The sequence below is a fragment of the Terrapene carolina genome, unplaced genomic scaffold (genome assembly GCF_002925995.2).
Source record: "Terrapene carolina triunguis isolate 2854851 unplaced genomic scaffold, T_m_triunguis-2.0 Scaffold183, whole genome shotgun sequence".
NCBI classification, from domain to species: Eukaryota; Metazoa; Chordata; order Testudines; family Emydidae; genus Terrapene; species Terrapene triunguis.
The window spans coordinates 3,267,633-3,293,800 of NW_020664534.1; the positions used below are offsets into that span (position 1 = coordinate 3,267,633).

Sequence of the window (26,168 nt, forward strand, 5' to 3'; positions counted from 1 at the left end):
GCTAGAAGCAGCACTTGGAATAGAAACCAGGTCTCCACAGACCCAGTCCAGATCTCTATCCACTAGGTCACTAATTGAGCTTTTGCTAGATCTAGGGAGATGCAACTTTCTGAGTCAAATGCCCTTCATCAAATTGCCCTGCCAATTAAAACGGGGAACTTGTAGTTCAAACACTCCCACTGATTTCAAATGCCCTAGGAGCAAATGAGAAGAGAATGGGGACTCTCAGTGCACAGGATAGGTCCTGTTGACCTCAATACTGTAGGGGTATCACAGAGTCTGCACCTTAGGATTCTGAAGGTTAAACCATCATCCTGAGGGAGGAATCTCTTGTTGCAGTTGCGCGAGGAAAGAGAAACAACCCTGACAATGAATTATGGCAATAGGAAAAAAACCTAAAGGAGTTAACTTGTTTGGGCCTAGCTGCTCAAATATGAGCACATACATTATTAACAGATGCACAGGCTGAGCAAATGTTAGACCCCAGGGAGAAGGTAAACACTGTTCAGCTATATGCAAACAAGGCATTAATAATGAGCTCTGAAGACGACAAGCCTGCTGTTTAGTTCAATGTTAATAGTTTTGTCAGTGAAAGAAACAGTATATCCCCTCTAGTAGGGGAGAACTTTCCAGAACCCCAGGACTCTCCAAATATGGTTCTTTCGTGTATTCATTGATTGTGTGCTCAGAAAAGCAGCCAGAATGAGATATTTTCCTTTAGTTGAAAGGATACTGTAAAGCAATCAGTTAAAAAATGTCATGTCATCACTTCAGCGATACCAATCCCCACTGATGATCTACTCATCAAGCAGCAAAGTCTGTCTCCATTGCACAGCCCAAGTAACCCAGCTGTGTGCTGAAGAGATTGTGGTCAGGCTGTGGGGTGGCCAGTTCTTCAGCTTCAGGGCTACAGTAGCCCCTTGAGGCTAGTGTTCTGTCTCCATGATGTGGAGAAGCAGAATGGCCAGTGGACCTGCATAGTTGTGAATTTTACCAGAACTGTCCATTCCTGCCCTTGGCACCCACTCCATAGTTGCATGTAGGGAGCCACTGTGGAGATCTCCCTTCCCCATACATAAGCCAAATCTATCCTTTCTGCTCCAGTCTGGAACTTCCGTACCCACAGCTGGAAGGGCAAGATTTGTCCCTAATATATTAGCGATTCATGACATTCTGTACTTCTTTTTATTATTATTCAGTATTAATAAGGGAGAGGAAAGGATGCTGCCTACTAACCTTCTGCTTTGATGACCATAATCTTTTGCTCCAGGTCAATTATGGGGTGTACCAGACACAGTCTAGGTTCCTGCTTCTGACTGATGCAAACGCCATTCTGATTCACAACCATCCAGCTTCGGTCATACAGCAATCCTTGGTTTCCTACAGGCCACTCAGAAACCTGGCATAGCAACAGAAAAAAAATACAATGGGAAAGAAAACTCGACATCAGTTATTTAATAAAGATCTTTAGCTGTAGTAGTGGAAAGGCACTGCACAAAAAGGAAAGGGAAAAGAAACTTTCCCCTAGTGAAATCCTTTGAAACTGAAATAGGAAAACTCATGTATGTGTCAATGTCAGCCTTGTTAACAAAAGCTTTAATTATCAAATCAAAGAGAAATCTCTCTGCAGGAAGGTGCCAGATCTAAATTGAGTTTTATTACTATTGTTTGTTACACATCACCATGCTTTTAGACACCACCATTAACAAGTGGGGCTGTGAGAAGATAGTGAATATCATTCGTGAAATTTGGTGGAAAATGTTCTCAGCTTTATCTGGGCCATTTTAGGAGTCTCACAATTCCACTTCTCATATCCAAACATAGGAAGTTTAAAAAAATGTGACTGAATGCAAAAATTGAGTTTTTTAAAAAGAAAAATTTGAAATTCAACATTTTGAAAATTTCAAGATTTTTTGCTCAAAGAGACCCTGTTTTTTTCTGTGAAACTGAAACTACTTTATGAAATTAAAGTAAAATGAGAGAACCTCAGTTTGAGGATTTCCACTTAGTTGAAAGCTGGTCTTTAAAACATATTGTCTCAGATCACGTGTACTCTCCAGTAGCAGTAATATATTTAGAGAGTTAACTATGACTAAGCTTTGTTGTATTTTCATATATGTTAGTTGAGATACTCCCTTAACAGTCCATGTGATTATTGGCAAGCTAACTGGCAAGATACCTCTAGCAAATAAATATTGAGGGCCAAATTCTGCTCTCAGATACATGCATACACTTCCTATCATGCATGTACCGGAGGGCAAAATTCAGCCTCAAGTGACTGATAATGTCAGCATAATTTAAATAGATTTTTTAAAAATCAAGTTTCTGATAGAACATCGTTATCATCTCCACAACTGAAAACAAACTTAAAAACTTCTAAAAGGGTTTATTTTCTCCCTTGCTGATATTTATAAGGGCCTTTTCAACCTCTCAGTCAGACCTTTCTGCAGTAGCCATTTAAAATTCTTGGCCAGAGGGCTGTAAAATGCATGAAGTACACAAACAAACAAACACAAAAAAATAGAAAAATATTTTTCTACTTCCTTTTAAAAATTAGAATAATTTTATGTGCTTTGTGTACCTATACAGTAGGTATAGAATTTTCAGCCAGAAATCTGATATTCGAGCTGGCGAATAAAGGCAACATGACTTATGAACATACTTAGAACTAAACATGTCTTAAGTGCCTTCCTCAGTCAGGGCCTTCAATAATGCACTACCTAGCGATAGGCACTATGCAGAAAAAAAATCAGATAAATGATAGATAGCAACAATCATCCCATGCAATTTACTTTGCCTGTTGTAGGTTCAGGATGATTATAGAAACCTCCATGCTCCAACTTTGAGATGCTGCACCCCTGACTGCATGCCCACAACTCACTTCTCCCTCTTCCCCAAGATATTGATCACCTAAAGGTGCCCAGTAATAAAGCCCCTTCACTTATGTCACTGATATTTGCCAAGTACTTCCTTTTTCCTCTACATTGGAATTCCTATAATTTTTACACTACCAGGATCCCAGATAAGAAAGTTGCAATAATATAAGATAATTGCATGCCCCACCTCTTGGGCAGAACATCAGTAAATGACAGTTAATTTTTCAGCATATGATGTCTGGAGACGTGCTCAGGTGAATATGAAACCCCTCCATTCACCTATGTATCTAGGCCTGAAACTCAGGAGGATCAGAGCTTGGCAATCCATTCCTTGATTGCCTATTGCAAGAAGGGCAGGAGACCAGTAGAAAGTCCAAATTCTTCCTATTTCTCATGCTTGCTAATCTTCTTCTCCACCAGTCATGAGTCAGAACATTGCATAATAAAGCCAATTCATGTTATTGGTCCACCGATTGGGCTACCTGTTTTTAGCTAAAAAGAGTTCTTCTGTGCAAATCAAACAAAATTTAGCAAGAAAAGTAAAGTAAGCAGAGCATAGTGCTTAGTGATGCTACAATTCAGATTTTCCATTAGAAACCCCTGTTTTCATCTTTTTAGAATTCTTTTTTAAAATGCTTTTTGACTTATTTTTTTTCTGATTACAATAGAGTGGGTATTACAGTTACTGTATTTTGGAACATATGAAGAGAATTAACTGAGCAGGTTTTAAATTATACAAGTGTAAGAAAAGTTTATGTTCATAACACCTGTATATATTGTTGTCCACTGATAACTAAAAGTATGTGTTGTATTTTAAATGAAAACTATTTATTTATATAGTCTTGGGTGATACCATGTAATTTTTATAGTTTAGAATCTGTGGTAAGAATAATAAAGTTATTAATGTTTAAAGTCTTAACCTTTTTTCATTGAGCATGGTGCATTATGTAACAATACAAAATTAATGGACACAAAATGTTCATGTTTAAAAATGCATACTGTGACAAAGTTCCTCCTCTATCTTGGTGGGTCCTGCGCTTATTGGCGGATTTTTCTTGCCTCAGAGATTCACCATGTGGGTTGGGGAACAGCCCAGAGACCTTCCCCTCTGGGAGAACCCACAGTCCAGGTCAATTGGGAGGTTTGGGGGGAACCCGGGCCCGCCCTTTACTCCAGGTTCCAGCCCAGGGCCCTGTGGACTGCAGCTGTCTATAGTGCCTCCTGTAACAGCTGCATGACAGCTATAACTCCCTGGGCTACTTCCCCATGGCCTCCTCCAAACACCTTCCTTATTCTCACCACAGGACCTTCCTCCTGGTGTCTGATAACGCTTGTGCTCCTCAGTCCTCCAGCAGCACTCACTCTCAGCTCCTTGCGCCTCTTGCTCCCAGATCCTCACACTCCCACCACAAACTGAAGTGAGCTCCTTTTTAAAACCCAGGTGCCCTGATTAGCCTGCCTTAATTGATTCGAGCAGGTTCCTGATTATTCTAGTGCAGCCCCTGCTCTGGTCACTCAGGGAACAGAAAACTACACATCCAGTGACCAGTATATTTGCCCTCTACCAGACTCCTGTACCCCACTGGTCTGGGTCTGTCACAATACTTTAAACAATTTTGTGTATCTTAAAAAGAAGGTGGGGGAGGGTGAGAATTTCTTCGTCTCCGGTTTGATTGTGTCCCCTCCCCCCCCGCCCCCGCTTGAAATAAAAACTGTAAGGAAATGAAAGTAGAGCTTCCTCACCAAAAGTCCATAAAACATCGTATTCCATCTGGGTCCTCTGCTTTCTGTGCATTTGGTAACGCATGCATGGAGCAGGACTGGGCAGTAGACAAATACTCCTTGTCAAACATATTTTATAAGATATATGGAATAGGGACTAACTATCCCCCTGTTAGTTCCTTAATTTTCATCCCATGCATTCTCATTTTCTCTTGGCATCCAGTGCCTTATGTGCAAGGGCAGCTAGACACAAGAGGAGTGAAGTTTTAGAGCTAGTGGGTTATATTAATGGACTTTTCACTAGAGAGGCGGTCAAACAGCGATTTTCTATTAGTCATGAGATGGGGTATGGAGGTACCTGCTGCATCTTGCAGTTCTACTCCTAGTCATTGAAAAAAGGCCAAGCAATACACATGTTCACCAACTTTATCTTTTGATAACCCAGTCATGCACCCAGTGTCAACGGCAGTTTTGTCCAAAGCACAAACAGTTTAACAGAACTTTCTTCTGCACATGCACAGTCCGGCATTTCTTTCTGCACTGCAACAGAACATGTACTCGCATTCAGACCTACTTACTCTCCATGCCAAAATGTCAATAGTACAATACAGGCTTGAGTCCCATGCTTGAAGTAACAAACCTGACCATGATCTCCTGTATGCAGGCAAAAGACAAGAATGCACTTACTGCAGTATAAAATTTAAAGCCCTAATAGTTTAGTCCGTTTAGAGATGTTCCACCATCATCAAAAAATAGAATCCAAATTATAAGTGGTAAAAACTTTTTTAATCCTCCGATAATTACAAAATGGCCAAAGGGATTTTACTTTTAAAAACTGAAATTGAACTGAAAGTCTAAAGAACTAAAACCTTGTAACCAGTGACCAAGCATAGAAAATTTCAATCAAAAGGGCAAATGTTTCAGGAAGTTATGAGCTTTGTGATGGCCAGTGTTAGAACAGATGTTGTTTGGCAACATTAACTGAAACAGTCCCTTCTACTAGGACCACTATATCAGGAGACTGGCAAAGTTTGTGATTTTCTGTATTAGCTACCTCTTTTGTGACAAACAACAGAGATGCAGAATGATCGAATTCCGGTGACAATCTGAAAGGCTATATTTAGTTTTCAAAATGTCATTCCTTCTCCATTCCTTTTTGAGAAGATAGTTCTAGAATGTTTCACTTCAAACACCAATGTGTGTAGCATCTGAAACTTTCACCCTTCAAAATAATGAAGGCTGAAGTTGCAGTAGTGACACTTAAGGTGTAACTACACTGCAATTAAGAACCCATGACTGGCCCGTGCCAGCAGACTTGGGCTCATGGGGCTTGGGCTAAGGGGCTGTTTAATTGAGGTGTAGGCATTTGGGGTCAGGCTGGAGCCCAGGCTCTGGGACATTGTGAGGCAGGAGGGTACCAGTGCTCAGGCTCCAGCCCAAGCATCTACACCACAATTAAACAGCCCCTTAGCCCAAGCCCCATGAGCCCAAGTCTGCTGGCACTGGCCAGTTGCAGATGTCTAATTGCAGTGTAGACATATCCCTACAGTCTTAGGGAGAGTGACTCACTCTGCAATTAGCAATGAGATGGGGTGTGGAGGTATCTGCTCCATCTTGCAGTCCTACTCCTAGCCATTGAATAGAGGCCAAGCAGTAACTGGATTTAGAATGGAGTTAAGTGACTTCCATGAAATATTGATAGCCAAAGAAATCTCATCTGACTTGAAAAATACCATGTCAAAATAAACAATAGCTTTTAGATTTTACCCTCAGCTGGACTGGTAATAAAATGAGGACAATTAGCCTTTAGGGCTCTTTACAAATGGTGAACTGGGGGTTGCTATTTTTACTGCTTTTGCAGGCAGAAAATTGGATGGAGTGATTTTTCATAGGGCAGCCCTAAACATCAAGTGGTGAGTGACAAGTCTAGTTCTGTCTCTAAGAGTTTTGGAGCAAGAACTCTGTGAAGACAGGTGTGACTGATCAGGATAATGAAAGGAAAGAACCCTTCCTGACCTGCTTACCTTCTTCCAGTCCCACATCTCTTCCTGCTTCTCTAACATCTCCTCCTAGCTGTCTCATCACCAACTTAAAATTAACACAACCAACACTGAACTCCTGGTCTTTGCTTCCAAGCCCTTTCCATTCCCCCTATTCTCTGTCACTCTTGATAGCACCTCCATTCTCCGCATGGCTGGAACCCATAATCTGGGGGTCTTCTCAACTCTTAACCCTCCCATCCAGGCCTGCTTCCATGCTGTTCTTTATGCATAAAACATCCTTCCTGAACTGATCAGCAAGGCCATTTTACTCTCTTTCTACCAATCCCTCCTCAGACCCCATCTCTACTCTGACGTGTATAAGAAATGGACCAATTAATGCTGGCCAGTTTGAGAAACAGGTGAGGATAGCTGAAACTTAGATATATATAAACTCCAATATCTAATGCACATAAAGCATGTATATACTTAATTGTGTGTCCACGTTGTTGCCCAGATTCTCAAAGGTATTTAAATTGGAGGTAGATGTCTAAATACCTCAGAGGATCTGGGCCTGTGTCTATTTGTGTTTGTACAGTGCTTAGCACACTGGACCTGATGCTGATTGAGCCTCTGTCCACAGCTTCAATGCAAGTGTCAAATACTAAACAACTATAAATTACATTTCTAGTACTATTAAAAGCTGACTGTAAACCTGGGAGGCTGGATGGCCATCTGTCTTAGATGGTTTAGACACAACAAGTCCTGGATTAGACTAGATGACCTTTGCGGTCCCTTCTAACCCTATGATTCTATGGCAAGACTAACAAAATTTCACAATCTACCTGCAATTTCTCCAGCTAACTTAGATATGTTTAGTCTATAAGCATATACAGTAGGTGCTGCACCACATGGGTGCATGGGGAAGGCAGGTTATCACGAGCGTGCAAAGAACCTTGGCGGCAATCACATAGCTGTTCTTCAGGGGAGTGCAAGGTTTGAGTGAGTTTAGCACCCGCTGTGATGCTAGCCTTGGAGGGAAGATATCTGGCCCTGCTTGTGTGGGAGAAATCCTAGTGCACCCTTCCACTCCAAGATACATCCTGCCTGTGCCTGGATACACCGCATCCAAATCCTCTAGAAGAGACTTATTGTGGCACAACTCTCCTGACAGCAGTCTATGGCTGAAAGCCCCAATTTAACCCTATGCATGCCTGCGTGGTATATGGACATCTATGCAGCAGTAAACATTTTGGCAGGAGTGAGCTTTTATAATACAACTCAAAAAACTGCCGCAGTTGAATTAAGGTTGAAACATTCTTTTATAAAATGCAGGGTGTACTTGGCTTTTGTAGACAGCTAATTAAAGTTTGTTTTTGTATTTTCCTAGGCTGAATTAAGGGCAGCGTTCATCATACGCAAACCCAAGGCATGTTTATATAAAAACTGACTTACATGGTCACACTTCATTATATTTTGTTTTAAAGTCCCTCAGATTTTAAAAATATGATTATCGTATTGTTCGAGAAGCTATATTTTAAATACAGGTGATTCGTCACCAAGCTTGACCCCAATTTCCACTCAGATGTGAGATAGTGACCCACACTGGTAAGTTTCCATAAGGAAAGTTATACCATTATTGACATTCATTAAATTGCTCCACAGCACAGTGCGAAGCAAAGTCAGATTCTAGGTCAATGTGCAGCGCATACACCTATTTCATCATGCATTATTTAAAAAAAAAAGTCGCAGCTAAGGTGACCATATTATTAACTTGGCAAAAAAGCAATTAAAATCTTCAAAGAGTGAACTTTCAAATAGGGCTGCAACACTTAAATGTCATATTTCTGTTGCAAATGTATTTTTAATGATAACATTTCTTTGTAATGTAAATCAGCCTCCTCTCAATTATAACATGTTAATCAAGTTATTTCTCAATTGCTGCACACCCATCAATGCTTGCAGTCCATCACGTGTCATTTAGTATAAGCATACTAATGACTTGATTATAATTTATTCAAGTTTTTGGGAATCCAAACTATTCATTCTGATACATATTACGTGCAGATTTTCTGGAGGGGGGGGGTTAGGAAAATGTAATAAATTTGCATTCCATGACTTCATCTAATTGAATTTCCCTCAAAAACTAAATATCCAAGTGTTCAGGTAATTTACAGTATAGTTCTGAGAAAGTGAGCACCACTCCTCGAAATAAGATTAATACTCACCTGCTGTTGCCTTATACTTAACACAGAATATTCCTGAGAAGGTAAAGGGAAAAAATGGGGGATGGCTCAAATGAATCTCTAAAATTCATTTTAAATATATACCTCGAATGCAGAACAAGATTTGATTGGGTAGAGGTAAATGTTGGTGACAGTGATTGGCTTGCTCCCACTTCTGTATACTGGTATAGCACTCTCAGAAACAACAGCCCTGCTAGTTTCAGGTGTCTTCAATGCTGCAGATGAATTATTCCAATGTCCCGTGTCTGAGATGATAGTTTTCAGAGAGTATTTCTTTGCATTGTTATTGGCAGTATGGTCATTCTGTGTAATAGTTTCTCTTGTGGTGGTTTGGGAGGGAAACTTGCAGTCTGATTCAGATAGTCTGGTTGCTATGATAAACTTTAGAAAGGTTTGTGCATCTTCAAAAGTAGACATATAGCCAAATGATATTCTCACGGACCCAGTGGGACGTCCATCAATTATATCTATGTCATCTCCACAGACATGGCCAGCCTAGATTGAAATAAAAAGAAAAGCAATGAGCTATTAGAACAAACTTTTCATTTTTTTCCCTTCTTGTTTTACAACTTTATACTTCATTTTGCTAACTCGAAACAGAAAAATCCATTCCAAAAACAGCATAATGAATACATAAATAGATTAGGAAAATGGAGAAAATCTTTTCACCTGTCTCATTTGCTACACACAGGGCCGGCTCTAGGCACCAGCAAAACAAGCAGGTGCTTGGGGCAGCACATTTCTAGGGGCGGCATTCTGGCGCCGGCCATCTTAGGCACCGTCTCCGTGGCATAGAGAAAAAGTGCCCCCGCCGCCCCAGCTCGGCCCCACCTGCTCCCCTAAGCACACCGCCGCAGCTCCGCTTCTCCCCCCTCCCTCCCAGGCTTGCCTGTTTTGCGCAGCAAGGCTGGGAGGGAGGAGAAGCTGAGTGGCGGGGCGCTCGGGGGAGGCGGCGGTGATGCAGCGGAGGTGAGCTGGAGCGGGGAGTGGTTCCTCTACCCCCCGGTTACTTCCTGCGCCCCCCCACCCTAGCTCACCTCCACTCCGCCTGCTCCCCTGAACGCGCCGCTGCTCTGCTTCTCCCCCCTCCCTCACCTGAGAGGGAGGGGGGAGAAGCGGAGCGGCGGTGCGCCCGGGGGAGCAGGCGGAGTGGGAGGTCGCGGGGGCAGGGCGCAGGAAGCAATGAGGGGGGAAATGCAGCACCCCCGGGGGAGAAGGCGGGGCTGGGAATTTGGGGAAGGGGTCCGGAAGGGGCAGAGTTGGGGCGGGGCTGGGGGGGCACAAAAAAAAGGGGGAGCGGCCAATAATTTTTTTGCTTGGGGCGGCAAAAATCCTAGAGCCGGCCCTGGCTACACATAATATCTATCTGTTCATCTAACTAAGGTACTTATATGTCCCCAAATACCATATAGGTAAGAACCTTGTGTGCAGACAGACAAACACAAGCACGATCAACCCATACCATGTTTTCCCAGAGCTCAGACGTCAGCATTGCTATGAAATTGCTGGGCTGTATCTAACATCATATGAGCAACATGCAAAACACGCTAGAGATCCCCAGGGGTGTGTGAGAAAGAACAAGATGGTGAAGAGCTTTTAGTTTGGCTGAATGAACAATCCAATTTAATCCTACTGATTTATTGCTTAATGTTCAGTCAAAATTAAACAATGTGAAATCCTATAGGGGGGAAATAGTTCATTTGGGTCACATTACAACCGTCAGTTACAAATCTAGAGAATCACAATTTAAATGGACGAAGTTACTCTGGATTTACATTGGTGTGACTGAAGTCTGAATCTTGCCTTTTGGTTATATTTATTATTTCTTCCATAAATGTTTCACATGTAGTATACATGGCAATCTATAAAATACTAACAATATTAGAAGATGACCAGTTTTCATGAAGTTTAATGGTAGAACACATTTGAACGCTCTTTAAGTTGTGTTCCCATATCACATAATAGGAGCTTTGGTGGCACTTTCACCATTTCCATGCCTGCCATGAAATCATGATTTACATAGGGCCCTATATCTAATTGCAGCATCTATGTATTTTCAGCATGTATCTAGATGTCTGAATGTAATGATGAAGACGCTACCATATCAATACGGTCATAAATTTTTTAACTTTTGAAAAATGTCCTTAGTAAGCTTTTGGGCTTGTTCTCTGCTAATTCATTGTAATATCAAACTATGACATGTTTACAACTGCGAAGTCCCTCATGGTTTTTTGTAACATATGCTGCAGCATACTACCCAAATCTTTTGAATGACAATCAGCAGAAAATAGGTCACAAGAGCGCAGCTAGCAAGTTGAAGTTTGTTCATACTTTGGCAACTTAAAATTTAAGTTGCTCCCTACCTAATATACCTCTAATCTCTGTAGACATGTCATATGCACATATCTTTTTAAACTGTCATCATCCTCTCAATGTTAGATTAGTTTCTTATTGTTTTTCCCCATCTAATTTTTGTCTCTTTTAGACTATGCATCCAATGGGGAAAGACTAAGGGCAGGTATACACTTAAAATGCTGCACCACTGTAGTGCTTAAATTAAGCCGCTCCTAAATTAAGAGCTTCTCCCATCGGCTTAGTTAATCCACCTCCCTGAAAGGTGATAGATATGTCAACAGGAGATGATCTCCTGGTGACATAGTGCTGTCTACACGGGGGATTAGGTCGGTAAAACTATATCACTCAGGGATGTGGATTTTTCACACCCCTAAGCAACACAGTTATACCGATATAGGTCAATAGTGTAGACTTGGCCTAAGGCTGTCTCTACGCTGCCACTTTCAGTGCTAAAACTTTAGTTGTTCAGGGGTGTGAAAAAACACCCCCCTGAGCGACAAAAGTTTTAGCACTGAAAAGCGCCAATATAGACCACTGCTCGTTCGGGGTGGTTTTTTTCTTTTCATTGCTGGAAGAGCTCTCCCCCGGCGATAAAGCGAGTCTACGCTGCCCATGTCACAGTGCTACCGCGCTGTAACGTGGGCAGTGTAGACATACCCTAAGTCTTTATTTATTGAAAATTGACAAGCACAATTAGGACACTTTAATAATAATATAATAAACACAAGATGTTCACTAGAACTGGCAGGAACTACAATTTCCATTGTGTGGAAAATTCTGAGATTTCATTTTTTTCTATTCTGAATCAGAAAAAAAAAAAGTCGAAATTTCCAAATTTCCAGTGAAACAAAAATTCAGAAGTCTTTTGTTTCAATAATGTTGAAACATCTTGTTCTGATAGTGTCATTTGGATTAATTAATTTTCAACTTTAACAGTACATGGTATATATTGTATATAAATATGACATAATATTACAATTAATATTTTAATGTTTTAATACAATATTAAAGTCAAAATGAAATGGATCGAAATGAAACCATTAGAATGAAACATTTTCAAATGTTTTGACTTTTCCCCCATCAAAATCAAAATCCGATGAAACATTTTGATTTCAACTAAACCACATTTTTTGACAGTCAAAAAATTTTCAACCAGCTCGAATGAAGCGGGTGCTATTAAATGAAGGTACCTTCAGTAGTAGTGTGTTAAACTGAAGTCTAATGGAGAACAATACAAACCTGCCACCATTATATAAATTGCCTCCCTCCCAACTCTAAAACCCATGCCCCGTGATATATGAGGTATATACATGCTTTAAACCAGTAGCTCTCAAACTTTTGTACTGGTGACCCCTTTCACATAGGAAGCCTCTGAGTGCGACCCCCCCCTTATCAATTAAAAACACTTTTTTATATATTTAAAACCATTATAAATGCTGGAGACAAAACGGGGTTTGGGGTGGAGGCTGACAGCTCGTGAACCCCCATGTAATAACCTCGTGACCCCCTGAGGGGTCCCGACCCCCAGTTTGAGAACCCCTGCTTTAAACCCATCTTTAACTATACTCCGTTTTTATTCTTCTCTTCAACCCTCTCATTATTCAATCATTCAAGTGATTTTACTTGGCCTCAACAGGATTTGGTACTGACCTGAAGGTTCCTTTTGACATCCTCATTGCTGAGGCTCAAATGCTGCTGGCAGGCGCCGGTGTTACAGAAACATCCTGTACGAACATGTATGTTGTAGAGACTGGCAATCTTGTCCACCTTACCGATTCAGCAGGACAAATAACAAAAGAATGAAAGAGATAATATTAAATATACTATGTTATAAATAAAGGCTGCTTGAAGTAAGTTATTTCGCTAAATTATTAGCAGTTTGGTTGTTGGAGCAGTTGTATTTTCACATACACTATGAGGAAAACAGGTATTCTTCAGTTTTATTATTTTCAGATGAAGTAAAACAACAAAGAAGGAAGAAACTGAGAGAAATAAGCAGTGATCCTGCAAATGCTTGCACACATGCTTAACTTTAAACAACACACGGAGAAGCCCATTGAAATCAGTTAGGCTAATCACATGCTTAGAGTTAAGTACATGTGTAAGTGTTTCCAGGGTCAGTGCTTTATTCTGTAACGTTCTGCATCGGAATTGAAACAAAGCAACAACTGCTCCGCTTGGAGGTGGGGGGTTGGGAGTTCCTCGTCAATTAAATGTGCAGTATCTAGCACAGTGATTCTCAAACTTTTTGTATTGAAAGGGTGACTCCTTTCACACAGCAAGTCTCTGAGTGTGACCCTCTCCCCCATTATAAATTAAAAGGGGGGGTAATTTAATTTAATTTTAATTTAACAGGGGCTCAGGCTGTCAGTCCCATGCCAACTCGTGACCCCCAGGTGATAACCTTGTGACCCACAGTTTGAGAACCCCTGATCTAGCACAACCTGGTCCTTGCCTGGGGTTTCTATATACTACCACAATCCAAATGATAACAACGACAACATCTTTCCTTTGCATATCTATATACTCCATGGTATAAGGGAAACTGTCAGTGCAGGAAATTATTGAAACCAATGAGATATCTGCACACTAGAGATTTCTGCAGGCTTGATGGATGAGGCCATAAGTAAGCAATAGCATGCGACAGGGCAGGCACTAGTCTGGAAGGACAGGAATAGAGAGACCTCTTTGAATGTTCCACACATGACCACTTTGTTCACCAACTAGGCTGACCCACTTACCTTCCCTGATGTTATGCTTTTATGTCTCTGAATATGTCTAAAACTGCCAGTTAAAGAAAAAAAAAACACTGAATAATTAATGGACACAAATACAATAATTAATGGATGAATCATTGGGATGAATAAATTATGTGAATATGAGAGAGAGAGAGAATGAACATGTGAGTGTGCAGGGGGCATGGGAGATCATGTCTGTCTGTACAACAGAAAGAATCTCACACAATGAAGAGACCTGTGGCAGGAGAGAGGGGGATATACTTTTAGGGACCCCCAGTACTCCTATCAAAGCATAAAGAAGAAAGACCATTTGAGAAACATTATGGTTCCCAAAACTCTCCAAGTAAATGGATTTTAACAAGAGATAACAAGGGCTGTAAGGACAATATGGTATACATGATTATTGCTGGAGTATGGGAACCAATGTCCTGGGTGGGTAGGTCTAGCTCAACACTGTGCTGCTGTGGGTTTCACTGCCTTATATGAAAGTCTTCACTTGCTGCAATCACACCTCCCATGTGCAGTGCAATATAGTATAATCACCTTATTTATATAGGCTCTGTAGTAGAGGAAGTAAGTGTGGAGCAGTTAAATTAAGGGACTGGCTTAAGTTTTATTCCTGACTTTGCAGATTCCTGCCTGCATGATCTTGGCCATGTAACACAACCTCTCTTCAGTTTACCCATTTAATACACAATAAAAGTAAGTTCTTGTGGAGCTTGATCATGAGTTGCTGAGCAACCTCAACTTCCACTGTCTCCAATACTTCTGTGCTCAGCACCTTGCAGGATCAAGTCCTACATTTGAACCTAGTGCAGGAATTAATTCAGTCTGTGTCGATCTTTAGACCTGCGGAAAGCAATCCTAATGGTATTTGGGGCACACAAAGCATCTGGAGCACTTTTAGGTGTGGGCACAAGGGGTTTTACACAAGAATGCTTGGGAAACAAATGGAAATATAAATGTAAGACACCTGTGTAAAGTGAGTGTGCAGCAAGTGTAAAACACAATCAAGACACTGGGAATGATTCTACACCCACTTGGCACAGCTGTATTTACCCAAAACTCAAGACAGTGAAAAGTCTGGCTCCTTAAATTGTCTGTTAAAATAACAGAGTTGTTTTAAATTAATGGTCCTGGTCTCAAAAATCACAGTTTATTACCCAGGACTCAAAGAATAACCATGAAACTAATCATGCATTCGATTTCAGTGCATAGAAGGTGAACTCACATGCTTTGTTGCATTTACAAGGGCAAAAAATGCATCATATTTGTCTCTGTTTACATTATATTTATTATTTGGGGGTGACATATTTGATCCAGGGTATATGCTTCAATTTCTACCAACGTACACAAGTATGAATGTCTCTGTATCACTAACATTAAGACAAGGAGTACACTTTTCAAAAGCACCTAAGTAACATAGGAACCTAAGGCCTGGTCTACACTAGGCTTTTATGTCGAATTTAGCGCCGTTATATCGAATTAACCCTGCACCCGTCCACACCACGAATCCATTTAGTTCGACATAGAGCTCTCTTTAAATCGATTTCTGTAATCCTCCCCAACGAGAGGAGTAGCGCTAAATTCGAAATGGCCATATCGAATTAGGCTAGGTGTGGATGGAAATCGACGCTAATAGCTCCGGGAGCTATCCCACAGTGCACCACTCTGTTGACGCTCTGTACAGCAGTCCGAGCTCGGATGCTCTGACCAGCCACACCCCGGGAAAATTTGAATTCATTTTCCTGTCTGGGCAGTTTGAATCTCAGTTCCTGTTTGGACATCGAGGTGAGCTCAGCAGCAGTGGCAACGATGCAGAGCTCTCCAGCAGAGATGGCCGTGCAATCTAATAGAAAGAGGGCCCCAGCATGGACTGATCGGGAAGTCTTGGATCTCATCGCTGTGTGGGGCGATGAGTCCGTGCTTTCAGAGCTGCGCTCCAAAAGAAGGAATGCTAAGATCTACGAGAAGATCTCTAAAGCCATGGCAGAGAGAGGCTACAGCCGGGATGCAACGCAGTGCCGCGTGAAAATCAAGGAGCTGAGACAAGGCTACCAAAAAACCAAAGAGGCTAACGGACGCTCCGGATCCCAGCCCCACACATCCCGTTTCTACCAGGCACTGCATTCCATCCTGGGTGCGGCCACCACCACTACCCCACCCGTGACCGTGGACTCTGAGGATGGGATATTGTCCGCAGCCGGTTCCTCGTCGGACATGTTAGCGGACGGGGAAGATGAAGAAGGAGATGAGGAGGACGAGGCAGTCGACAGCGCTGGCACCGCTGATTTCCCCGACAGCCAGGAGCTCTTCATCACCCTTACCGAGATCCCGTACCAACCGTCCCCATCCCTTACCCCGGACACAGAATCAGGGGAAGGATCAAGCAGTAAGTGCTGTAAACATGTAAACATTTATTTTTAACAGAACGGGAATATTCATACTATTAACAATGTGTTTTTATCAAAGTGCTGTAAACAAGTAAAAAATTATCTGCTACAAAACTGGAATATTTACAATGGTAACAAAGGGTTTCTCATGATTTGTCTGCCTTAGGCTCTTCACAATTTAGTCCCAAGTATTTTAAAAAATTTTTACAATGTCCGGTACTTCATGATTCTGCGGCCCAAGACGCTCCACTCTATAGTCCCAGTGCACCTAGGCGAAAATCCGGTCAATATGGCCGGGGATTGATGAGAAATCCTCGTAGGAGAACTCCTCGTAGGTCTCATGGAGGTAGATTTCCAGCCTGTTTATCAGGTTCCGGGGTAGGGCGATCTTACTGGGCCCTCCGTGGTAGCACACGTGTCCCCGCCACGCCACAATCAAGTACTCCGGGATCATGGCTCGACATAGCATGGCGGCATACGGCCCCGGTTTCTGCATGCTTTCCCTCAGCATGCGTTCCTTCTGGGTGTCCGAGATCCTCAGAAGGGTGATGTCGCTCATGACGCCCTGCTTTGAATTAGGGAGGGGAATGTTAGTATTGGGACTGCTTTACAGCCACGCGGTGGAGGGAGAGGGGCAGCATACAGGGATCTTTCCCTGGGACAGCCGCGAGGGGGTGGGACAGGGGCAGAGTTGATGCTGTCCTGATTGCTGGCAGCAGAGACTGGCATTGCTTTCAATGTGAAAGGAGGCCAGTGCTACTAATAGAGTTTTAAGCAGCCACAAGTCTACGGCTTACCATGATTGCCCGCTCCAGAAGTTCAGGTCTCCAGCCACGCTTCTCAGATCACTCCAAGACCACCGCAAGTCCACAGGCACTGAAGGCGAGGGCCGAAAATTCGACCTTGTCCTGAGTGTGCATGTGAGAGGTGCAGTGCATGGTCTTGTTCACAGAGAAAGACTAGGTTCTTTGTGTACAATTTCATTTATCTGTCTCAGGAATTCACTCCCTTTTTACAATTCACACAGACACATCTACGACTGTCTCCCAACCCAGCCTGTCAGCACACTCCCAGAGGCTAGCGCAGATTAGGCGGAGGAAGAAGAAGACGCGTGAAGACATGTTCTCAGAACTAATGGGCTGCTCCCGAGCCCAGGCAGCCCAGCAGACACAGTGGAGGGAGAACTTGTCACAAATGCACCGAGCAGTCATGGAACGGGAGGAGAGGTGGCGTCAGGAGGACCAACAGGCTACTGAAAAGCTGCTTGGACTAATGAGGGAGCAAACGGACACGCTCCGGCGCCTTGTGGATGTTCTGCAAGACCGGAGGCAGGAGGACAGAGCCCCGCTGCAGTCTATCTGTAACCGCCCTCACCCGCCACCAAGTCCCACACCACCCTCACCCAAAGTCCAAAGAAGGAGGGGCGGCAAGGGCCGTTAAAACTTTCAGTCAACCCCTGCAGACTGCTCTAGCACTAGAAGGCTGACATTCCACAAAATTTGATAAGTCCTTTCCTACCCACCTCACACAAGCCCCCGTCCAAGTTTCACCCCCCACGTTTCATGTGTGGTTCACAATAAAATGTTTGTTTCTGTTCATTACTGTTTCAGTCAGGTTCTTTTGAGGGAGAATCTGTCTGGAGGGGGGGAAGGGGCTTGGTAATTGGACAGGACAGTGACCTTTAGCAGGGTACAGAGGCGGTGTCAGGTCCAGCATCAGGACACATACACAGTGCAGTCACTGGTTACCCTGGTCAGTCTGGGAGGTGGTTTTCATGTTCTGGGGGGGGGGGTTGCTCAGTGACTTTGTGGCGGGGGAGGGCAGTTACAGATCTTATGCAGCGGTCCTTATCCTGGCTCACAGATCCACGCAGCAGGGGATATGTAACCCTACCCCCCCTGCCAGAAAGTCACATACCCGACACATACACGCAGTCCCCCCCAGGAGTGCTGGCAGGCTCCATTGAAATAACCAGTGCACCAGTGCGGAGCCTGTCATTCCGGGAGTTTAGAAGCATCATTTGCATCAGAACACTAAACCCGCCCCCCGCCACAGTCTGCGTCCCCGGTTTAAAACATTCCCGCGAAAACAGCAATACAGACAACGGTGTTCATTAACAAAATAGAAATGATTTTATTTTTTGGGAAGGGGAATGGGGTGAAGGGGGTATGTAACTAGAGAGTATAGTCAAAATGAACTGGGTAAAGAAACGGGGGCAGGTTCAGCTTTTCTGTCCACAAACTGAAAAGTCACAGGTTGCCCTGCTCACTCAGGAACCTAGCTTTCAAAGCCTCCCGGATGCACAGGGCGTCCCGCTGGGATCTTCTAATCGCCCGGCTGTCTGGCTGGACGTAATCAGCAGCCAGGCTATTTGCCTCTAGCTCCCACCCCGACATAAAGGTCTCCCCCTTGCTCTCACACAGATTGTGGAGCACACAGCAAGCTGCTATAACAATGGGGATATTGGTTTCGCTGAGATCACAGCGAGTGAGTAAGCTTCTCCATCTCCCTTTGAGACGGCCAAAAGCACACTCCACCACCATTCTGCACTTGCTCAGCCGGTAGTTGAACAGTTCTTTTTCTGTGTCCAGGGCGCCAGTATAGGGCTTCATGAGCCAGGGCATTAGCGGGTAGGCTGGGTCCCCGAGGATGACTGTAGGCATCTCCACATCCCCAAGAGTTATTTTGTGGTCTGGGAAGTAAATACCTTCCTGCAGCCGTCTAAACAGACCAGAGTTCCTGAAGACGCGAGCGTCATGAACCTTGCCCGGCCATCCGACGTAGATGTTTGTAAAACGTCCCCGATGGTCCACCAGTGCTTGCAGCACCATTGAAAAGTAGCCCTTTCTATTGATGTACTGGCTGGCCTGGTGGTCCGGTCCCAGGATAGGGATGTGAGTCCCATCGATAGCCCCACCGCAGTTTGGGAATCCCATCGCGGCAAAGCCATCTATGATGACCTGCGCGTTTCCCAGGGTCACTACCTTTGAGAGCAGTACCTTGACGATTGCGTTGGCTACTTGCATGACAACAACCCCCACGGTAGATTTGCCCACACCAAAGTGGTTCGCGACTGACCGGCGTTGCAAGCTTCCAGAGGGCTATGGCCACTCGCTTCTCAACTGTGAGGGCTGCTCTCATCCTGGTATTCTGGCGCTTCAGGGCAGGGGACAGCAACTCACAAAGTTCGAGGAAAGTCCCCTTCCGCATGCGAAAGTTTCGCAGCCACTGGGATTCATCCCAGACCTGAAGCACTATACGGTCCCACCAGTCCGTGCTTGTTTCCCGGGCCCAGAATCGCTGTTCCACAATATCCACATGACCCATTGCCACCATGATGTCCTGGGCGCTGGGGCTCGTGGTTTCTGACAGCTCTGTGCTACTCTCCGACTTCAGGCCATCACGGCGGTGTCGTAGCCTCCTCGCCTGATTACTCTGCATCTGCCTCAGGGTAAGGTGTATGATAAGCTGCGAGGTGTTGAGAACGGCCACAAGTGCAGCGATGGTCGCAGCGTGATCCATGATCACAGTGCTGTGGCGTCCGCGCTCTCACTGACCAGAAAAGTGCGCGAACTGATTTCCCGCCGGCGCTTTCATGGAGGGAGGGAGGGCGTTAGTGACGGACGGATGACGACACATTTTTTTACCCAGAAGGCATTGGCGGCTCGACCCAGAATTCCGATGGGCAGCGGGGACTGCGGGAACTGTGGGATAGCTGCCCACAGTGCACCGCTTCCAATATCGACGCTCGCCCCGTTAGTGTGGACTCACAAAGTCGAATTACTCTCCTTGGTGTGGACACACACGTTCGACTTTGCAATATCGATTACACATATTCGATTTAAGTAACATCGAACTACCCTCGTAGTGTAGACATACCCTAAGACCCATTGATTGTAGATCAACGCTAGATATGGCAGAGGTTGACCTCAGTGACAGTCCACATGGGAGCTAGTGGATGCTGTTATCCAGGCCCTAAAACACCAAAAATATCATAGATAAAAAACAGTCAAAGAAAATGCAGGCAAAAGTGATGTATGTTCACAACCAGGATATTGCTATGCAGTGTAGTAATCATGTCTATTTTTATGTTGGTACAGCAATGGGACCCCACTCCTGATTGAGGTCTCTGCGTGCGATCATGATGTAACTATTGAATAATTATACCTAAGTATACTATCTCATTAATTACCAGAGGAGTTGCATTATTAGAAATAAAATATATATCCTTCAATTTATTGTACTCTATTAGTGATTGGAAAAAACTGCAGGTGCTGTATCCTCTTGTCTGTCCTGGTTAAGCATTTGTCCTTGACAGAAGCACTAATTAAAAGCATTATATTTTTACTTAAAAAAAGGAGGGGGAATAGAGAGTTGCAATCACGGTTGCCAACTTCTGCAATGAGCTCTGAATGGGTGAATCCCTGCACCTCGGGGTGCAGGGATCTGTTCTCAAGAAGCTCATTGCAGGCTCATGGTCTTAGCTCCCAATCTGCAAACTCTTGTGCATGTGCTTAACTGTACTCATGTCTGTATTCCTATTGACTTCAGAGGGACTCCTCACAGGAATGAAGTTACTCCCATCAGTGTGAGTACTTGCAGGATCAGGTCCTTAGTGCCAGTGTAGACTGCACTAAAACAGGTCACAGTGAAAACAGTGAGGTGGTCCTCCCACTGCTTCCTGACCGTGCATTAGTGTTCTTTTGAAGTTTTCCAGAACCCACTGCTTCCGTGCAATAAGTTATCAGAGACCATTGCAATTGAAACACATTAGAAAAACAACATTATGGCACAGGCCAAAATTGCAGCATTGCAGAAAACAAATCAGCATGTTTGTGCTTAAACTGGTTCTGTCCTCTTGCTTCAATTATGAATTGTTCAGTTCTCTAATGTAAACACAATCAAAAGCACAACAGATCCTGATTAACAAGTGCAATGGAGAATCAGACCCAACATCTCTATTTATGATTAGTGCATCCATGCAGTATTCCAAGCATGTTTCTAAGAATCAAAGTTATAGTAAAAGGCATCTGCTGAGAAAGACTGTTGTGGTGTCATTTAACTTTGTTTTGTCAGAAGGCTTCTATCAGGGAACAGTGACATTTTCTTGCGTTATTTTCTCATTTGGATGAGAAAAGTTGTCATCCTGACATAACAAGGTTTGTCATGGTTCTAACGACTCGTGGGTGGATCCATCATTCAGTTAATGATGACAAGCAGGGCAAAAATCATGACAGTTATTTCACTGCTGAAGTTGTTCAGCATTCGGTTTGGTTTGTTCAGTATATCAAAAGCCTTAATCCAAAATTTATAATCTTTCTCAAATAATAACCCCTTTCACTTTGTTTGCTTTTAAAATTACAGGATGTTTAAAGACTGAGTTGCCATGCCCTGAGTTCAGGAAATGTTTAGCAACTAGATTCTCTCTTTCTTCTTCTTCTTTTTTTGTTTGTTTTGTTCTTGTCAGATAAATCATCATTATTCATTAATGCAAAACTTGGACTTTTGTTCCATATAAGCATGTGTCAGAATTCCAGAGAAAAACACTGCGACGTAAGACAAAACCCTTCTCAGATAACTTTTATATGATCGGTTTATGTTCATTTTTAGATTAGACCAGCCCAAGGATTATTGGCAGAGAAAAAAAGAGACCAAATTAAAGGAAGAGAGAGAATTATTTTTAAGACGAGAAAGACCAGTTAAGCATAACCTTTTGTCTGAACTCTAGAGAGCTTCATTACCAATCTACGCAAAGCATAAACTCACATGGGAATCCTGCAAGTAACTCTTACTAATATGAAGTGTTCCTCCCATTGCCATCAATTGGACTACTTGAATGAGTAAAGATTGCAGGATGCAATGCTATTGTAGCAGTGTCAGTCCTGGGATATTAGAGACCAGGTGTGGGAGGTAATATCTTTTTCTGGACCAACTTCTGTTGGTGAGAGAGACAAGCTTTTGAGCTTACACAGAGCTCTTCTTAAGTTCTATGTAAGCTCAAAAGCTTGTCTCTCTCACCAACAGAAGTTGGTCCAATAAAAGATAATACCTAAAGTTGCCAACCCTCCCGGATTGCCTGGGAGTCTCCTGGAATCAGGCTCAATCTCCTGCAGGCTATTGAAGCTGATCTGGGAGATTTTAGGCCGCTAAAATCTGGCAGCGCTCCCTACCTGCCCTGGCTCCATGCAGCTCCTGAAAGTGACCAGCATGTCCGGCTCCTAGGCGTAGGGGAAGCCAGAGGGTCTCTGCGTGCTGCCCTCACCCTGAGCACGGACTCCCCAGCTCCCATTGGCTGGGAACTGCAGCCAATGGGAGCTGTGGGGGCAGTGCCCGTGGGCAGAGGGAGCACACAAAGCCGCCTGGCTGCCTCTGAGCCTAGGAGCTGGACATGCTGGGCATTTCCCGGGAGCCGCCCGAGGTAAGCACCGTCTGGCTGGAGCCCACACACCTCACCCCCTGCCCCAACCCTGAGCTCCCTCCTGTACCCAAACTCCCGCCCAGAGCCCACACCCCTCACCTCCTCCTGCATCCCAACCCCCGACCCCAGCCCTGAGCATCTCCCGTACCCAAACTGCTTCCCAGAGTCCACACCCCAAACCCCCTCCTGCACTTCAACCCCCTGCCCCAGGCTCAGCCCGGAGCCCCCTCCCACACCCTGAACCCCTTGGCCCCACCCCCAAGCCCAGAGCCCACACCCCCTCCTGCACCCCAATCTCCTGCCCCAGCCCGGTGAAAGTGAATGAGGGTGGGGGAGAGCGAGTGATGGAAGGAGGGTGGATGGAGTGAGTGGGAGGTGGAGCCTCGGAGAAGGGGCGGGGCTCCAGGGAAGGGCAGGGCAGAGGGTGGGGCAAGGGTGTTTGTGCGATTAGACAGTTGGTAACCATAATATTACCTCACCTACCCTGTGTCTCTAAAGATTGCAGGTCCCGACCTATGTTCTTTGGACAAATGCTTGATTTTCACTTGGACATATACTGTTAGGTCCTGTTGCTCAGCTTCACCCTGGAACTATGCTACTTCGGGAGTTAATTTAATCTCTTTCTGTGGTGTTAGCATACAGCAAAACAAATAGAATATAAACCGTCTGTTTCGATGAAAAAAGCCTTCAATAATACACATTTTGAAAACTGCCATAAGGAGCAATAAGACGTATAGACCTATGGGTTGCAAAGTGCAGCAGAGTGTTTGCAGCTCAGTGTAACAACACAGGCTGTTGTTTAGGAGCCAGGGATATGTTCATCAATAAGGGCATGGAAGCGTGAAGAAGTGCTAATGGCAGGTACACAGCTTTAGGTACTCAGATCATCAGTTTTGGTGCTTCCCTGGATGTGATATTTAGGACTAGGGTGACCTGGGTCTTTTGTAAACTTGATTTTTTACAATTTAACTGCAAACTAATAGACCTTACAGCATTTTTATTGATTCTACACTGAATGTACATAGTAATTAAGATACTATGAAGACCTGGAGTCCTTTCTATCAGCTAACCCTTAGTATTCAGTCCTAGTTCTGAAGCAGTTTACTGTGAGCCTAAACCTGCAGGAGGCCAGGCATTTTCTGGATGAGACTGAGTACCCTCATAGCCCTCTTGAATTTAATGAGAGCAGAGGCCGCTCATTGGCTTGCAAGGCTGGGGTCTTTGTGCTTTAACAGAGAGAGGGGAACTAGCTAGGAAACAGACATCCATTTTTTACTAAGATCACACACAGGGGCGGCTCTATGTTTTTTGCCGCCCCAAGCACAGCAGTCAGGCAGCCTTCGGCGGCGTTTCTGCGGGTGATCTGCCGGTCCTGTGCCTTCGGTGTACCCGATGCCGAATTGCCGCCGAAGCCGCGTGACCAGCGGACCTCCCGCAGGCATGCCGCCGAAGGCTGCCTGACTGCCGCCCTCGTGGTGACCAGCATGCCGCCCCACGCGCCTTGCCGCTCCAGGCATGTGCTTGCTTCGCTGGTGCCTGGAGCCGCCCCGATCACAGAGTTAAAACTTCGGGTTTTTTTTTCCACAGAGGTAATTTCTGTTTTAACCACAGTCAGCGCTCCTGCTCCTCCTTCCTTTTAACGATGCCATTTTGCTTTGATGTCTGAGAGTTTTTTTTTTTAATACTGCTTTATTTGTTGCTTACTGCTAGGGTTGCAAATTTTGGTTGGACGTATTCCTGGAGGTTTCATCACATGACATAATCTTTAATTTCTTGAGACTCCAGGACAATCCTGGAGGGTTGGCAACCCTATATTACTACTGTACTTTAACTATTTAGTGTCTGGAGCATCTAAATTGAGAGGGATTCATGAATAATAACTACAACAATAATAATGTTTAATCCAAATAGAAATCCTCCTCCATATTCTAGTGCTATTGATATGCTTGAGAGCAATACCACTACTGTAAGCAGATTTGAAATATGTGGTAGTTAAGATTTATAGATACCATATGGTTTTGCATGATTTTAAATCACTAAAAATGGAAGACACCCACTTCTATAGGCTCCTTTAAAAATCTCATTTTAAATCATAGGACCCATAACTCAAACAAGCAGTCCTTACTCATATGAAGAAGTCTTGCATCTGAAGAAGTGAGGTTCTTACCCACGAAAGCTTATGCTCCCAATACTTCTGTTAGTCTTAAAGGTGCCACAGGACCCTCTGTTGCTTCTTACTCATATGAGTTGTTCCATTACAGTCAACAGAATTACTCACATGAGCAGAAGTTGTCAGATTGGGCCCTTAATCTTGGCATTTTTATAATTTCGTATGATGAGGATGGAAAAAAACATCCAGTTCAAGAAGCCTCGTCACAACGGTATTTATTCTCTTGGAAGAATGGCAATCTGGATTTCTACTCAGTTCTTAGACTGTGACCAAACTTCAGAGCACAGTGTTTCTGGAGTAGGTTTGTCAGATGGATTTGCTCATCACAAGAATTTCACTGCACACTACTGATGGCTGGTTATAAAGCTGACTTTGTGACACTCTTCTCCAAATCAGCTGGTAAATTAATTCACTGATTTATTGCATGAAATCGGAGAGAAAGTAAGCTAGCTCTTTTTGTCACCCAGCTTTTGATTGTGAAATGTTGCGGCTGCCAATGATGCATGCTTAATCTTGTTTAATGTAATTTAATCCAGAAATAGGTCTGAAGAGAAAATCAGCACTTGTTTCCAAATCATTATTTAGAAGAAAGAAAAAAAAATGACATCTTTGTTCAGTTACTAAGACATAAAATCAGTTTAACCAGATCGTTTCCTGCAAAATGATATTTTTTGTACAAAACATACACATTCCCCCCTGAGGTGCTAATTTCTAGTCGGGACAGAGCCCATATTGTCTAAAGGTCTGATTTTCTTCTGCCTTGCATCTTCTGTAGTCATTTACATGTGTATAAATGAATTGCAAAGTGGGTGTAAAACACTCCCAGATCAGAATGCTAGCAGTTTACACCCACTCAGCACTTACTTTGCTCCAGTAAAATGAATACACTGGGTACAAGGCAGTGGAGAGTCAGACCTTAAATGTATATTGGAACTGCACATTGGATGCATTGACAGTGAGAATGGTAATGTATTACTATTAGGCATTTTTGAATTGATGTATGTACCAATTTGTCTACTTGCTTTAGGCCTGGTCTACTACTAAAAGTTAGATGCACCTAGCTAGGTGGCTCAGGGCTGTGAAAAATTTCATGCCAGTAGTGCCGTAGTTAGGTTGACCTAACCCCCATGTAGATGTGGCTAGGTTGATGGCTTGGTGGATGGACTGTTGAGCTACCATCTCTCAGAGAGGTGGATTAACTACATTGATGGAAAAACACCTTCTGTCAAAATAGGAAGCATCTACACTGTAGCAGTAGCTGCACTGATGTA

General features: G+C 43.7%; 1 protein-coding gene across 1 annotated transcript in view; it reads right to left on the reverse strand.

Annotated features, from left to right (window-relative positions):
* Positions 1 to 26,168, reverse strand: part of MOCOS (molybdenum cofactor sulfurase) — a 388,002-nt gene that overhangs the window by 39,686 nt on the left and 322,148 nt on the right. The window contains exons 7-9 of the mRNA XM_026654152.1: positions 12,829 to 12,945; positions 8,908 to 9,318; positions 1,237 to 1,399 (exon numbers count right to left, since the gene is read on the reverse strand). Of these exons, the coding sequence (XP_026509937.1) occupies positions 1,237 to 1,399; positions 8,908 to 9,318; positions 12,829 to 12,945 (691 nt within the window). The remainder of the gene's footprint in view (positions 1 to 1,236; positions 1,400 to 8,907; positions 9,319 to 12,828; positions 12,946 to 26,168) is intronic.